Genomic DNA, 15,970 nt, shown 5'->3' with positions numbered 1-15,970 from the left:
TTGCAATAAATTTGAGTAAATATCCAAATTGGTTTTTAAGAAATTTCAAATCGGATACTTGGTCTCCAATAAATTTGTATTCACTAACAGTTTTCGAAAATTATTCTTATCGGACAATTTGTTCTTTGTCATTTTAATCAAATTTTTAATATTTATGTTGGACAAAATTTTATTATAAGATAATTAGATAAAAAAAATCACTGTAAAATTTGTCCCCTTGAAAACGATGAAGGGACCAACGAGTTCGACGGTAGTAATTCTAGAAAATTTATAGAGAATAAAAATTTATTAAAAAACAACACATCCGATTTAAAATTTTTTGAAGATCAATTTGAATATTTTATCCAACCCTTTTATTTCAATTTTGGTTCCTACAATACAATACTGTTTAGCTTGTTTTGTAAACAAGTATAATAGTATGCGCTTATCTACTGACTATTATAAAATTTAAATATAAAACAAATTATATAAACAAGAACGACATAATCGACACTATGGCGCCTACTGCATGTCAAGGTGTTTTTCTTTCTCTTTAAGGATTTTTTATAATTTTAAATTTGTTGATAATAAAGTCAGGCTCCTCACTTGGTTGGATCTGTACGATACTTTGTCCACGAATCCATTCTGATTCCATACGAGTTTATCATGGTGAAGTGGTATCGAAGGTATGGATTGACTGGGAATAGATGCTATATGTAACATGTTTAGTGTTGGGCCTTGAATTTTGTGGTTGGACTGTAATCAGTGTGTACTTGGAGCTTCATTGGTGGCAGCTCGTGCTCGAGCCTTTTACACAGAATTTTCAGTGATTTCAATCCCATTTTTTAAGCATGGTTTATTTATGCTTTTATCCTCTTAGGTTTGCCCTGAACATGAGTACATGACTCCATTAAGCTAAATTCTGTGTCTTTGATAGGGATAACAAGGTGGGGTTTGGGTGTGTTGTTCCGGACGCTTGCAATGGGTGGATGTGGGGTGTTCGTGTAAAAGTGTCCGGAATCAGCATTTTGAAGTGGTGAATAGTTCATATCGAATATTTCATAGGACGTCAAAAGAAATGAACCATTTTTTTTAATGTGTTTAATTCCGAACATTCTTATGTTAACATGAATAAGACTGCTAATGTCAATTAGGAAAAGCAACAACCAATTATGCATAATAATGGCTGTATTCGAATAAACAATAACAATTACACTTATTTGTTGAACTTATTTTTGTGTAGAAAGAAAAAAGGGAATGCTAGGGGACAATGACTTTGTTGAACAATATGAACAATTACCAATCAAATAAAAACACACTACCCCTCCAAATTAACCCTCTAAATTTTAATATTAAAATAACCATCCGTACATTAGTAAAATGAACATTTAATATATCTATTGTTTACATTGTTTAATATTTTCATTATTTACCTATACTTTTCAAAAAAAAATGTGAATGGTTAACAAATATTGATCATCTGGTATAATCAGGACGAGTTAGACTGTAGTTTGTATTAATTTGCAGTCACTCTTGTAAAATTGTATAATTTTTGTGCTACTTTTGCAGGCAGCATAATCGAAATCATCTTGAAAAATTCTCTACTACAATTTAGCAAGCCTTGTGTACTAAAATTGTTTTATTCCACAGGCAATACATGCGAAATTGCTTGTCAATTTTGTATTTTAAGGTAACGTTTGTTTTGAAGTACTAGAATTGTACAATTTAGCAAGCTTTGTGTACTAAAATTGTTTTATTCCACAGACAATACATGCGAAATTGCTTGCTAGTCAATTTTGTATTTTAAGGTAAAGTTTGTTTTGAGGTACTAGGACTGTAGGACAGAGACGGAAAGACTGAGATTCAATATTATATTTGCTGGTTCAGGTACTAAAATTTTAGTATTTATCATCAAAATTTTTAATACCTCCAAAAAGTGGAGACACGACTGAAATTTTTTATGATAGAGACTGAAATTTTAATAATATTTTATAATTAAAATATTCTCATTTTATTAATTAATTTCAACTTTATTTTTTGTACAAATTAAATTAAAGTTTCATTCTTATTTAAATTTCTATCTCTCACTTTTTCATTAAACCCAATATTAAGACTTATTTTAATAGTTGTCTCTTAATCTTAATCTCTCCCCAAACGCTACGTAAGATAAGCAAAATTGTTTTTACCGCGAAATTGAGGAATATTAGGTAAAAAGTGTTGTAAAACAACTAAATAAATAAAGATGAGGTAATATAAAATAAAATAAAAAAGTATAATTAGATAATTCTTGTACTAGTATTTACCATAATTACTATCTCAATATAATAGAGATAATTAATATATATAAAGAGAGAGAAAGAAATATTGCAACTTGAAAGGGAGAGAGAATTGTTTATTACTGTGTGTTTGTCTCCTCATTAAAAACCTTGTCAAGAAAAATTCAATGGAAAAAAAACCTAACCAAGGAAAAAAAGTAAAGTCTCCCCCTCTTGTCGACATCATTTAATGTCTCGAAATCGGTGTATTCCAATCTCATGTACCAATCTTTCAAAGGAGGATTTTGGGAGTGACTTTGTGAATAAACCTGCCATATTATCACTTGATCAGATCTGTTGGACATCAATTGTCCCTTGATTTTGAAGATCATGAGTGAAGAAGAATTTGGGAGAAATATGCTTTGTTCTATCACCTTTAATGTATCCACCTTTAAGTTGAGCAATGCATGCTGTATTATCCTCAAATAGGACAGTTGAAACTCTCTTATGATCAATCAGTCCACATGATGATAGAATATATTGGATCAAACTCCTGAGCTAAAAACACTCGCGACTTGCTTCATGAATCGCTACTATTTCGGCATGATTAGAGGATGTTGCAGCAATCGTCTGTTTCGTGGACCTCCATGATATAGCTGTTCCACCATACGTAAACAGGTATCTTGTTTGAGATCTCCCTTTATGTGAATCAGACAAGTATCTAGCATCTGCATAGCCAACTAGTTGTGACATGGATCCATAGGGATAAAACAATCCCATATCAACTGTTCCATGAAGATATCGAAAGATTTGTTTGATTCCATTCCAATGTCTTCTGGTTGGAGAGAAACTATATCTTGCTAGTAAATTTACAGCAAATGATATATCGGGTCTTGTATTATTAGCAAGATACATTAGCGCTCAAATGACATTGAGATATGGTACATCAAGACTAAGGATATCTTCATTTTCTTCTTTAGGACGGAATTGATCCTTTTTCACATCCAAAGATTTTACGATCATTGAGGTACTCAAGGGATGTGACTTATCCATATAAAATCTTTTCAAGATCTTCTCTGTGTATGTTGTTTGATGAATAAAGATCCCATTTTTTATATGCTCGATCTGCAGGCCGAGACACAATTTAGTCTTTCCAAGATCTTTCATCTCAAACTCTTCTTTTAGAGTTTTTATAATTGTTGGAATCTCTTTACAAGTCCCAATGATATTTAAATCATCAACGTACACATCAATTATAATGAATCCAGATGCAGATTTCTTTATGAAAACACATGGACAGAGATTATCATTCTTGAATCCATTTTTTTCCAGATACTCAGTAAGATGATTATACCACATTCGTCCAGATTGCTTTAGACCATATAAAGATATTTACAATTTGACTAAGTATAACCCTTGCGAATATTCATTGGATGGTTTAGATATCTTTAGTCCTTCAGGGACTTTCATATAGATATCCCGATCTAATGAGCCGTATAAATAGGCTGTTACCACATCCATTAAATGCATATGCAGTTTATAATATACAGATAAACTGACCAAATAACGCAATGTTATCGCATCCACTACAGAGGAATACGCTTCTTCATAATTTATACCGGGTCTCTGTGAAAAACCTTGTGCTACAAGTCAAGTTTTGTAACGTACAACTTCATTTTTCTCATTTCGTTTTCTCACAAATACCCATCGGTATCCAACAGGTTTTACATCTTCTGGTGTACGGACTACAGGTCCAAAGACTTCATGTTTTGCAAGTGAGTCTAACTCAGCCTTCATGACTTCTTTCCATTTTGGTCAATCATTTCTTTGTCGACATTCTTCGACTGATCTTGGCTCAAGATCCTTACTTTTATGCATGATATTTGATGTCATATGCAAATATTTCATTGACAATTGTCTTATTTCAGTCCCATTTCTCTCTTGTAAAGACATAATTTATCGAGATCTCGTCATTTTCACAATTTTCAGGTACCTAAACGTCTTCTGGCATTAAAACTATATCAGAATTTTGGACAACTACAGATGTCTTTACTATGTCTTTTTCAACAGGAATAGTATTTACCTCTTTTCTCTTTCGAGGATTTTTGTCTTTGGAACCGACATGCCTGCCACGCTTCTGGCGTGTATTTTATTCGGTGGCAATTTGTCCAACTGGTACATCAATTTGAATTGGGGTATTTTTCGCTGGTATATAAGAATTGGTTATCCTCTTTGTATCGGAAAATGCATCAGACAATTTATTTACTATTCTTTGCAAATGTATAATCTTTTGAACTTCTAGTTCACATTGCCCTAATCGAGGATCTAAATGCATCAAGGATGATGCATTCCAATTAAGTTCCTTTTTAGGAAGCTTATTCTCTCTCCGTAATGTTGGAAATTTTGATTTCTCAAAATGATAATCCGCAAACCGGGATTTAAATATATCTTATCTCAAGATACCTCACTATAGAGGGAGAATCATATCCAACATATATCCCCAATTTTTTTGGGGTCCCATTTTGGTGCGATTAGGTGGTGCAATAGGAACATATAGCGCATACCCAAATATTCTTAAATGGGAAATATTTGGCTGCTGGCCAAAAGCTAATTGCATAGGAGAGAACTGATGGTAACTCGTTGGCTTCAAACGAATAAGTGCTGCAGCATGTAAAATAGCATGCCCCCAAACCGAGGTTGGGAGATTCGTTCTCATAAGTAAGGGGTCTAGCAATTAATTGGAGACGTTTAATAAGTGATTCTGCTAACATATTTTGTGTGTGAACATAAGCTACTGGATGTTCAACACTTATTTCATTAACTATACAATAAGCATCAAAAGCTTAGGAAGTAAATTCACCAGCATTATCAAGACGAATTGCTTTGATTGAATTTTCTGGAAATTGTGCTTTTAATCGAATAATTTGAGCCAGTAATATCGCAAACGCCAGGTTGCGAGAAGACAATAAGCACACATGTGACCATTTCGAAGATGCGTCTATTAGGACCATAAAATATCTAAAAGATCTACATGGTGGATGAATAGGTCCACATATATCGCCTTAAATCATTTCTAAAAATTCAGGGGACTCAAATCCAATCTTTACTGGTGATGACCTTAAAATTAACTTTCCCTGAGAACATACAGCACAACAAAATTCACTAGATTTAAGAATCTTCTTATTCTTTAGTGAATGTCCATGGGAGTTTTCAATAATTCTCCTCATCATGGTTGTTCTCGGATGACCCAATCGGTCGTGCCAAGTTATGAATTCATTTGGGCCAGTAAACTTCTGGTTTACAATGACATGTGATTCAATTGCACTAATGTTGGTATAATATAAACCAGATGAGAGTGAGGGTAATTTTTCTAATATAACCTTTTTATTTAAATCATGAGTTGTGATACATAAGTACTCATGATTTCTCTCATTCATAGTCTCAACAAGTTTCTTAGAGACTTGGTAGACAATATTACATTATTTATTATGAATTTTGTTCCTTCGTTAAACAAAATTATAACTCTTTCGGAGCCTTCAATCACGTTGCCTGAGCCAATAATAGTATTAACATATTCTTTTTTTGGCACAAGATGAGTAAAATATATATTACTTTTGAGAATAGTGTGCGAACTTATACTATTCGCAAGGTAAATATCTTCACTATATGTCATTGCCATTCTCTTCAAAGACAAATAATAAGAATAATAAAATGAATAGTATACACACTTAAATTGAATACTTGATCGGAATTATTTTTCTAAGAAATACTGTATATAAAAATAATGTCATATACTAAAATTTTATTTTAAAACTTGACACATTTAATGATTTCAAAATTCATAAACATTAATATTTCATTATTTATATACATCATATTTGAAATTTAAATATATAGAAAATAAAACTTAACAATAAGTTCTTTACATTATTTATTCACATGGATACTTAACAATCCCACATATTAAACTATTCCATCATTAATCAAATGACCAATATTTCCTTCACGATCCTCAAAGAAATCAGATACATCATAATGAGTGGTGAAATTTTCAGCATCATTTGAAACAAAATTTGTTTCCTTTCTTTGTCGTCTTTTTTCACAAATACTTGATAAAGATCAACTAGGTGTCTTGGAGTACGACAGGTACGTGACTAATGGCCCTTTCCACCACCATGGAAATATTTATCCTCAATTGATTTATTTTACTTATTGTTTCTTTCTTTATCCCACTTTCTTGTGAATATAATTATTCTTCTTTCCATTTTTCTTGTTACCAAAATCTTGCCATTTATCTCTTATGGGATAATAATTTGCTGCCTTTACTTCAGGAAATGGGGCGGCGCCAGCTGGGCGCGCTTCATGATTCCTTAAAAGTAATTCATTGTTGCGTTCAGCAACAAGAAGGCAAGAAATTAACTCAGAATATTTTTTAAACCCCTTTTTTTCGATACTGCTGCTGTAGGAGCACATTCGAGGCATGGAAGGTTGATAAAGTTTTCTCTAACATATTGGGATTGAGGAAGTATCACCGTCTTTTGATGATTGTACCATTTTTCAAGGTCTTTCCACAGATCTGCAGGACCTTTTAATGTGAAATATTCATTTTTCAATCATACGTCAAGATGACGATGAAAGAAAAATATGGTTTTGGCTTTATCCTTCTGAGATGTATTATTTTCAACATTAATGGTATCTCCAAGATCCATTGAATCAAGATGGATTTTTAGCATCTAGTATCAATGATAAATAATTGTTTCCAGATATATCAAAAGCATTAAATTCAAGATGAGAGAGTTTCGACATAATGAAAATTTGTTACCTGAGTCTTCCTAAAATTTGATCAGAGTCTCGTGCTGATAACGTGTTGTAAAACAACTAAATAAATAAGGATGAGGTAATATAAAATAAAATAAAGAAGTATAATTAGATAATTCTAGTATTAGTATTTACCATAATTACTACTCAGTATAATAGAGATAATTAATATATTTACTAATATTATATATTGTAATGTATATATATAAAGAGAGAAAGAAGTTTTGCAACTTGAACGGGAGAGAGAATTGTTTAGTGCTGTGTGTTTGTCTGAGACTTAGACCATCTCCAGTAGGGAACTCATCTCAGTCCCTATTTATGGCCCACCTGTCATAAAAAGTAACTTCACATCAGCTTTTGCGTTATAAACGGTAAATAGGAACTCAAAGCATCTCTCTCTTCTCCATTAGGAGGAACTAACTTTAGTCCCTGTTGTGGTCCCACTTAATTAATTAATTAAAATACTTAAAATTAATGTAATTGATTTTTTTAATAATATTATTTAAATTTATAAATTTAAAAATAATTCACTATTAAAAGATATTAATATTAAATAAATTCATATATAATAATAATACACAATATATAATTCGGGATTACACTAATTTATAGTTTTGTGTTTACAATTGCTAATTTTAATAATATCGTTAGCATTTTAAATTTTAAAAATAAAAATAACTAACTCAACTAAGAATTATTTTGTAAGGTGTAAAAATTAAATTTATTTTTTAATGTAAGTAAATTTAATTAATTATAATTTAATATAATAATATAAATAATATTCAATATTAATTATGATATAAATAATTAATATAAATCATTAATTAAATAAAAAATTAATTATTTAATCTAATTAATTATTTTTTAAATAATTAATATAAATTATTAATTAAATAAAAATATAATTATTTAATATAATTTTTATTATAATTATTATTAATTTAATTATTATTTTATTATTTAATATAATTATTTAATTATTTTAGATTTTATATTATTATTTTTTAAAAATAACTTGCCAAATGGCAAGTTATTATTGGTTAACTTGAGTCCCTGTTTAGAGGGACTCTCTCACCTTGAGACTCGTGCGGGAACTCATTCCTTCTCTCCTCCAATGGTTAGAGTTCCTATGTGTAAGAAAAAAGTGAAAGAGGAACTCATGCTCTTAGACCATCTCCAGTAGGGAACTCATCCCAATTCTTGTTTATGGCCCACCTGTCATAAAAAGTAACTCCACATCAGCTTTTGCATCATAAACAATAAATAGAAACTCAAAGTATCTATCTCTTCTCCATTAGGAGGAACTAACTTTAGTCCCTATTGTGGTCCCACTTAATTAATTAATTAAAATACTTAAAATTAATATAATTAATTTTTTTCAATAATATTATTTAAATTTATAAATTTAAAAATAATTCATTATTAAAAGATATTAATATTAAATAAATTCATATATAATAATAATACACAATATATAATTCGAGATTATACTAATTTATAGTTTTGTGTTTACAACTGCTAATTTTAATAATATCATTAGCATTTTAAATTTTAAAAATAAAAATAACCAACTCAACTAAAAATTATTTTATAAGGTATAAAAATTAAATTTATTTTTTAATGTAAGTAAATTTAATTAATTATAATATAAATAATTAATATAAATTATTAATTAAATAAAAATTTAATTATTTAATTTAATTAATTATTTAATTAATTATTATTTAAATAATTAATATAAATTATTAATTAAATAATAATATAATTATTTAATATAATTTTTATTATAATTATTACTAATTTAATTATTATTTAATTATTTCAGATTTTATATTATTATTTTTTTATAATAACTTGCCAAATGGCAAGTTATTATTGGTTAATTTGAGTCCCTGCCTTACTTTGATCCTTGTGCGGGAACTCACTCCTTCTCTCCTCCAATGGTTAGAGTTCCTATATGTCAGAAAAAAGTCAAAGAAGAACTCACCATTGGAGGTGCTTTTAGCCTCCTATTTATAAGCATACAAAAGGTAACATTTTCAACCTTCATTAAATTCATTTTCTCTTGAGAATGAATATCCACCTATTCAATCTTATCACAACAAAAAGATGAATAGTTTTATATTTGTTTAAAATGATAAATATGAATTGTTTTTAACTTTTAATTAAAAAATCCCTAAATCTTAATTTATAAATAATTAAACAGTCTCGGGCACAAATGCCAAAGCAAGACACAACAAAACGAAAGAAAAAACATGGCGTTGCCCAAAGCCAAGGAGATCGTGTCCTCAAATCCAGTCGTCGTTTTCAGGTCTCTCTCTTCCCATCTTCCTAATTTATCTCTTGCTCTCTCTTTTGTGTGAAAGATCTCCGGAACTGACAGTGTTAATTCGATTCGCAGCAAAACCTATTGCCCATTCTGCGTCGAAGTGAAGCAGCTCTTCACTAAATTGGGTGTTACTGTCAAGGTCATTGAACTCAACACTGAATGTGAGTTCCTTCTTTCTCACTTTTTCCTTAATCCCTTCGTGATTTCATCGCTTTTGTGAACCCTTATTTGAGTTTTGTGAGTGGTGGGTTAAAATTGAAAAGATGATCGGCGCCGACATTTCCAATTTTTGAAAGATTCTCGATCGTCATCTTTTTTATTTATTTTTCCTGTTTTTATATGATTTGTATTTTAAGTAGATTTGGTCATATGATCCATTGATTCCTCAGTTTCTAGTCAAACTGATTTTGTGAATAAAATAAGCTTTACTTTACCCATATTTTATTTTTCAAAAAGAACAGGTCTTAGATTTCGATGATTTTTGTCTTTTGCGAGTTAATTGAATATTGATTGTACTACTATCCACTAAGATTTTGCCTAAAGATTGTCTCTGGAAAAATAGCCTAAAAAATTGAAACTATTAAGTGACCTCATTGTTTAGGCCAAATCAATCTGACCCAATGTTAAAAAAGGTTTTGGTATCCTTTCGGGAAAGAGATGCATCCTCAAGAACTCCATTACGTTTTCTGCTTGGCACCACGGTGTCCAGATACTCCTAACAATGTTAGTAGATCGAAACTTTCGATTGAACTTTCAGTATTGAAATTTAAAAGATTAGAAAGATATTTGTTTCCTGTGCTAGAGTGTATTCTAATCTAAAGTAGGTATTTGAAAACTTTAGTAAAATGTGATGGATCGAGGATTACTTTACTTGTATCGAGATGCTATATTCACATCTGATAAATAGACTAAGTGAGGTGTCTGTACACTTATATGACACACACTATACAAAGAATAAACTACCATGAAAGAGAGAAAGAGTGAGATATCATATTTGGGTAAAGGTTTGGAAGGTGAGGATGATTTGTAGGATTTGAGAACATTTATGTTGATGTATTTTTTTTTTCTTTTTTGGTGGCAATGGTGGTGTAGTTTTCTCGGGAGTAGTTGTATCGGCGTTTTCATCTTTCATGGGTAGAAATAGTTTATTCGATATATGTATTTAACTAATTATTCTTTCTTTCTTAATTTAGAGATATTTCAAACATAACTTTTGGAAAAAGTACTTACATTTTATTTTTTAATCTTTTTTAGAAAGATTTTTTTGTTAGTATTTTTTTTTTATATTTGCATAGAAAATATCGCTGTTTTTTTTATTTAATAGAAAATTCATTATACTCTTCTTAAATAATAATTGTATCAATAGTATTTGAAAATGCTAATGTTGGTAGTTTGGGCGTTAATAGTTTGTCCGGATATTAAACGAAATTGCATTTTATTTTGATAATAATTGTTGTTTTGTTTTAATTGAATTTGGTTGAAATAGGAGTGGTTGAGAAAGTGGTGGTAGTGTTGTTGTTGTTGGTGGTGGTGGTGGTTGTGTTGGGCTGGTGGCTGAATCAAGGGTATTATAGTCTTTCCAAATATTTGTGTGTCTTGCTCATTAGCTTTGCCAAACCTCATTCACAGACAAATATTTTGTCTCCCTGTCTGTTTCATGGTATACATTAACCAAACAGGACCTCAGGGATAGCTTAATTTTTGTATGTTGAGAAAATGCTTCAAAAATGTTTTATGGCTTAAGCTTCTTCGATGATTGGTTCTATGCAATTTTGCATTTGAAAGTTAAGTTAATTCACGTGATTGGACATTTGCAGCTGATGGAAGTGAGATCCAATCGGCACTAGCCGAATGGACTGGTCAGCGGACTGTGCCAAATGTGTTTATCGGTGGGAACCACATTGGCGGCTGTGACGGTAAGATTTACGCTTTATCATGGATCTGTTTATACTTACAAACATATATAATACTTTAATCTGCAATCTGGGAAAAATATTCACGCTCACTGTTTTATTATTATATATACTTTTCTTGCTATTGATCACCTTGACTAAAAGTTTAAAAAGACTGAACATCAAAAATGATCTAAGGAGTAATTTTATTTATTTAGCCTTAATATATGTCCAAATTAATTTTGGACTCTTATTTGGGGTTGGGCAATTTTATTAATTCTCCCTAAAGACTACTTATTTCCAACAAAAGTAAGTTCTTCAAGGTCAAACTCTTGAATGATCAATCAACTTCATTTCACTTAATGGCGAAGGAATTATACCGATGAGGGCCAGAATCTATTTTGATGTATTTTAAGATAACTTGTATCCAAATCCAAAATAAAAGTAATGTTGATTTTCAACACTCCTAATATTCTTGAAATATGTTGAGATATATTGTTGTGATACAATGGTCAGTAGTTTAGGTGGTGCATTTATGGAGAGTAGTTGAATAAGACTTATGGAAGCTGTGCATTCACTAGCAGCAGCCACTTTGCTCCTTTCAATTTAAAGGCATTTTTTTATTGAAAAATCTTAGTCAATTGTGTGTCTTTGTGGTTGCTGGAGCGTCCTATGCTTTGTTCTTCTCTTCTTAGTCCAAAAGAAAGACACCTTACACTGTCTGAGTCTTCTTCTCCGGCGCTGCCTAGCCCAGCCAATAGTGTTGCTGTCCGAGGCTTGATGTGCTTCCACATGCTGTTTTCTCCCTCGGACATCCGCAGCTGTTTCTGCTACGTGTCCACTGCCTTCTCTGGCACTGCTTCATCAGTGCACACCTTGTCATTGAGTCACCAGTCACCACTACTATGTTGTTCTAATCATTTTGTTCAAGTCTATCACTTTCAACATCAACCTACCCGTCTAGACTTTGTTCTACTATTTCCCTCATGACAGAGTGAATTCAAAAGGCTGACGAGGTGTCACGGGAGCCTTTTCCATAAAAGAAAATATTTGATGATTGGTGACTTTGGTGAAGTTTTTAAATCTTTCCGTGGCTTTTTGTCGTTTTTATTTTTTATGGCTATTTTTGTTGGCGTGTGAATTTTTCAAGTGCATTCTTTTATAGGTTATTCTAATGTCAACGAATGAAATTGAGTTGTTATTCTTCATTTTTATGCAGCAACAACTAATTTGCACAGTCAGGGGAAGCTGGTACCTCTGCTGACTTCGGCTGGTACCACTGTTGCTTCTGCTTCTGGTTGACGAGCCCGGTTTCCTCTTATGTAGTTAATAGCTTAATAAAGAGTAAAGACGCTCGCTGTTTGGTCTTTTAGATGTAATTGAAGATGCATATCTTTCTACTTTTTATTTTCCTTCTCTTCAGTGTGGATTCTCTTTAAATTTGAAATACAACCGTTTGAAAAAGTTTACATGGGCTACATCTGCAACTTAAATTACAGCTCTTTTAATAAGCTGCATTATGCGATTTCAAAATGTTTTGAGATTGAGGTTCGAGGACCATAATAGTCTCTAGATTCCTTTTCGATGCTGACTTAACAAATACAGAGATGCTCTGACACTTTCTTGTCACGTGTCGAAAGGGGGTCTAAGAATGTAGAACCACGTTAAAAAAATAACAAATAGAAAGACGACATGGCCAAGCCCATAATCCTCTTACGCTTCTCTCAAACTCCAATAGCACAAGCACAAATCAGTGCAGCAAAACATATTCTTCTTCTTCATTCTTATCTCCCTTAACGCCTTACTCTCCTCTCCTCCCTCATGTCTCTTCTTCAACAATAATTTCATACACTTTTATTTTAATTATTTTCACTAATTTTCTTCTACTTTAACTATATTATGCCCTATCTTGGTTTTTATTTCAAAATTTCATTAAAGTAACCTAAATTTGAAAAAATAAAATTATTTTTAATTCAAGTGTTACTAATTATTAAGACATCAAAATGACTCTTTAGTTTGATAATTACCTATATTTTTAATTTGTCATGGTTATAGTTATGTGTATTAACAAATCCAAAAATTTAAGGTTAGAATAAGATAAAATTTAAGATTTTTAGGTATATAAGTTCTATTATATCGATTGATGTCAAGATTAACTTATTAGAGTTATTATTGTTATATTTGTGATATTAAATTCTCAAAGGAACTACTCTCCTTGCCAATTGAAATGTGTGGAGTAGAAATTCTTCTCTTAGATTTTAGTCTGTGAGTAAACTTTGTATCTATAGTCAATTTTAGTATTGTATTATTTTTATCATTATAAAAAATAATTTTAAAATTAATTATTTCGTTAGTTACTAACTTATTTATCAACATGATGTTTATGTTAAGTATTTTACAAAAAAAAATTCACTTGAGACATATTTTGTGTTAAAATTAATTAAGTTTGTCATATGAGAAATTAAATTACAATATAAATATTATTTTGAATATACAATTTGAATGTAAACTTAGTATTGAATTTGGATAAAATTATCATATGGATTATTATTGAATTGATGGTGCACTTATTGATTTGTTTAACAACTTCTAGCTTGATCATAGTTTGTATGTCAAAATATTTTGGAAAGTTTTATGACAAAAACTGCAGCTAGAGATAGTAAACGCTAGACTTGGTGTATCTTGTCCGTATATAATTGAATTTTCAGGTCCATATAAAATGAAAAATAGTACGTGTCTATTTTATGTCCACAAAATCAGTGGAACATATCTATTTCAGAATTCACACAAAGAAAAATAACTTAAATGTAATTTCTGTCTGTTATTTTGACTTTTTTGGATTAGATAACCTTCCACTTATATTTATATAAAATAAAAAAGTTTGAACGTTTGATGTTTATAATTAATTATCATTGTGTTTGCGTATATTTTTTTGTCACTATTATTAAAGTGAATTTATTTTAACTAAAAGTTATTATTTATACAATTATCTCTTGTGGGGCTATGAATGCTCTGTTTGTCACTAAGTTGTAAAACTACTTTGTTGTTATTTGTTTTTTTTTAGATATGAGTCTTGATCCTAATCTAACTTCATCAATTCCGTTCTAATTTTGTTTGTGTTGATGAGTCTTTTACTTTTTAAGAACTTGATATTTTGTGTAAATAACTTTAAAACTCTTTAACTTATTAAACTGCTCCAAGTGACAGACAAAATTCATTCTTAGTAACTTAAAAAGGTTGCTTTATAAATATTTTAGTAAATAGAATTAACAGAATATACTTTGCTATAAATATTAAAGTAGAATTTTCTATAAATATGTTGAGTATATATTAAATATAATGACTAAGCATAAGTTGTCTTCTAGTGTTATTGAGAATTCTATTTGTTTGTTTGCTATAAAATCCAATTCTTAGATTTGCTGAAAATTTTTTCTTAAATGCTAGTCATGACTAAATTAAATCATGACAAGGAATTACTATAATACTCAACTTAATTTTGAAGACTATTATAATGCAATTGAGATATAAAAGATCAAACTAGTGAAAGTGGTAATCTAAAAAACCATCGTACACTTGTGACACTTAATAACAGACAAAATCTTTTCATTTTTCTTAATAATACTCTTGTATAATATTCTTCGGAATATTTGTCCTCAGAATATATTTCTTAACTTTGAAAGAAACAGCCAAAGAATATATACAAAAAAATTTATAACATTGGTTTTTTTTCACAGATCTAATTCTAGATTGAATAATCATTAAATGCTTTTTTTTTTATTTCAATGTATATTTCTATGGTTGATATTTTCAGCATGATTGTTTAGAAAAATTGTTATAATGGTTGAGGTATGTGATCGATATAGACAACGTTATAGTATTATGGTAAAACAGGTCGAACTCGTCGGACCGATTCACTAAATTCACTAAAAAAAGACAGATCGAGCTAGAATTTGAAATCCGTCAAATAAAAAAATTTGTTAAATCTGCACCACTAAATTTACGGGTTTTGGCGGTCGGGCCCGCCAAGCTAAAAATTTTTATTTTATTTTATTTTTTTATTAAATAAAAGAATCATTATTACTATAAAATTAATAATTATATAATTTTTAAATATTTTTTATTTTTTATTTTTATTCTTCTTTTAGTTATTAATTTTATTTATTTAAGTTTATAATTTTATATATATATTTAAATTATGTGACTTATTTTTTAAAAATAATAATAGTTCTATTGACAAATATTATTTTAAATAATTTTATTAAAGTTAAAAATTAAAAAAAATATATTATAATTTAACTATTTTTATTTATATTTAATTTTTTAATTATTATTTTTTATTAATTTTAATAAATTTTATTAAAAAAAAAATCAAGCAAACTAACCCGCCAAAATACCAATATGCCATGAAACAGAACGAACTAATATTTTAAATCCATTTTAGTTTACAGAGCGGGCCGGTTCTCTCTCATTTGTGACGCGGACCTAAGCGAGACGCGCGAGTTGGGAAGAACCGGCCCACTTTGCCACCCATAGAACATTGTTAATCGTATGACATCCATATCTATAACAGAAATATCAAGATGGAAAACTAGAAAATTCGATATTCATTAAAACAAGGAGAAGCGAACGGGAATAGAATGAAAAGAGAATCATCACCAGCATTTGCAAATTCAGAATCAGCGTTCTATCGTTCTGGT

General features: G+C 29.9%; 1 protein-coding gene across 1 annotated transcript; it reads left to right on the top strand.

The window, feature by feature from the left end:
• Positions 1–9,166: 9,166 nt before the first annotated feature.
• Positions 9,167–12,751, top strand: GRXC2 (Glutaredoxin family protein). Its single transcript, XM_016306855.3, has 4 exons — positions 9,167–9,363; positions 9,454–9,542; positions 11,199–11,297; positions 12,493–12,751. The coding sequence occupies exons 1-4, from the start codon at positions 9,308–9,310 to the stop codon at positions 12,573–12,575; spliced, it is 327 nt and encodes a 108-aa protein (XP_016162341.1). The 5' UTR covers positions 9,167–9,307; the 3' UTR covers positions 12,576–12,751.
• Positions 12,752–15,970: the final 3,219 nt, after the last annotated feature.

This window comes from Arachis ipaensis, chromosome B6 (assembly GCF_059453495.1).
Source record: "Arachis ipaensis isolate K30076 ecotype BB chromosome B6, ASM5945349v1, whole genome shotgun sequence".
Classification (NCBI taxonomy): Eukaryota; Viridiplantae; Streptophyta; class Magnoliopsida; order Fabales; family Fabaceae; genus Arachis; species Arachis ipaensis.
This window is presented reverse-complemented; position numbering and strand designations above follow the sequence as displayed.

What these genes read in the sequence shown, in the direction of transcription:
- GRXC2 (XM_016306855.3), top strand. Translation starts at nt 9,308, where the DNA reads ATGGCGTTGCCCAAAGCCAAGGAGATCGTGTCCTCAAATCCAGTCGTC. An exon ending in CATTGAACTCAACACTGAAT is followed by an intron (nt 9,543 to 11,198) that starts GTGAGTTCCTTC and finishes GGACATTTGCAG; the next exon opens with CTGATGGAAGTGAGATCCAA. An exon ending in CCACATTGGCGGCTGTGACG is followed by an intron (nt 11,298 to 12,492) that starts GTAAGATTTACG and finishes ATTTTTATGCAG; the next exon opens with CAACAACTAATTTGCACAGT.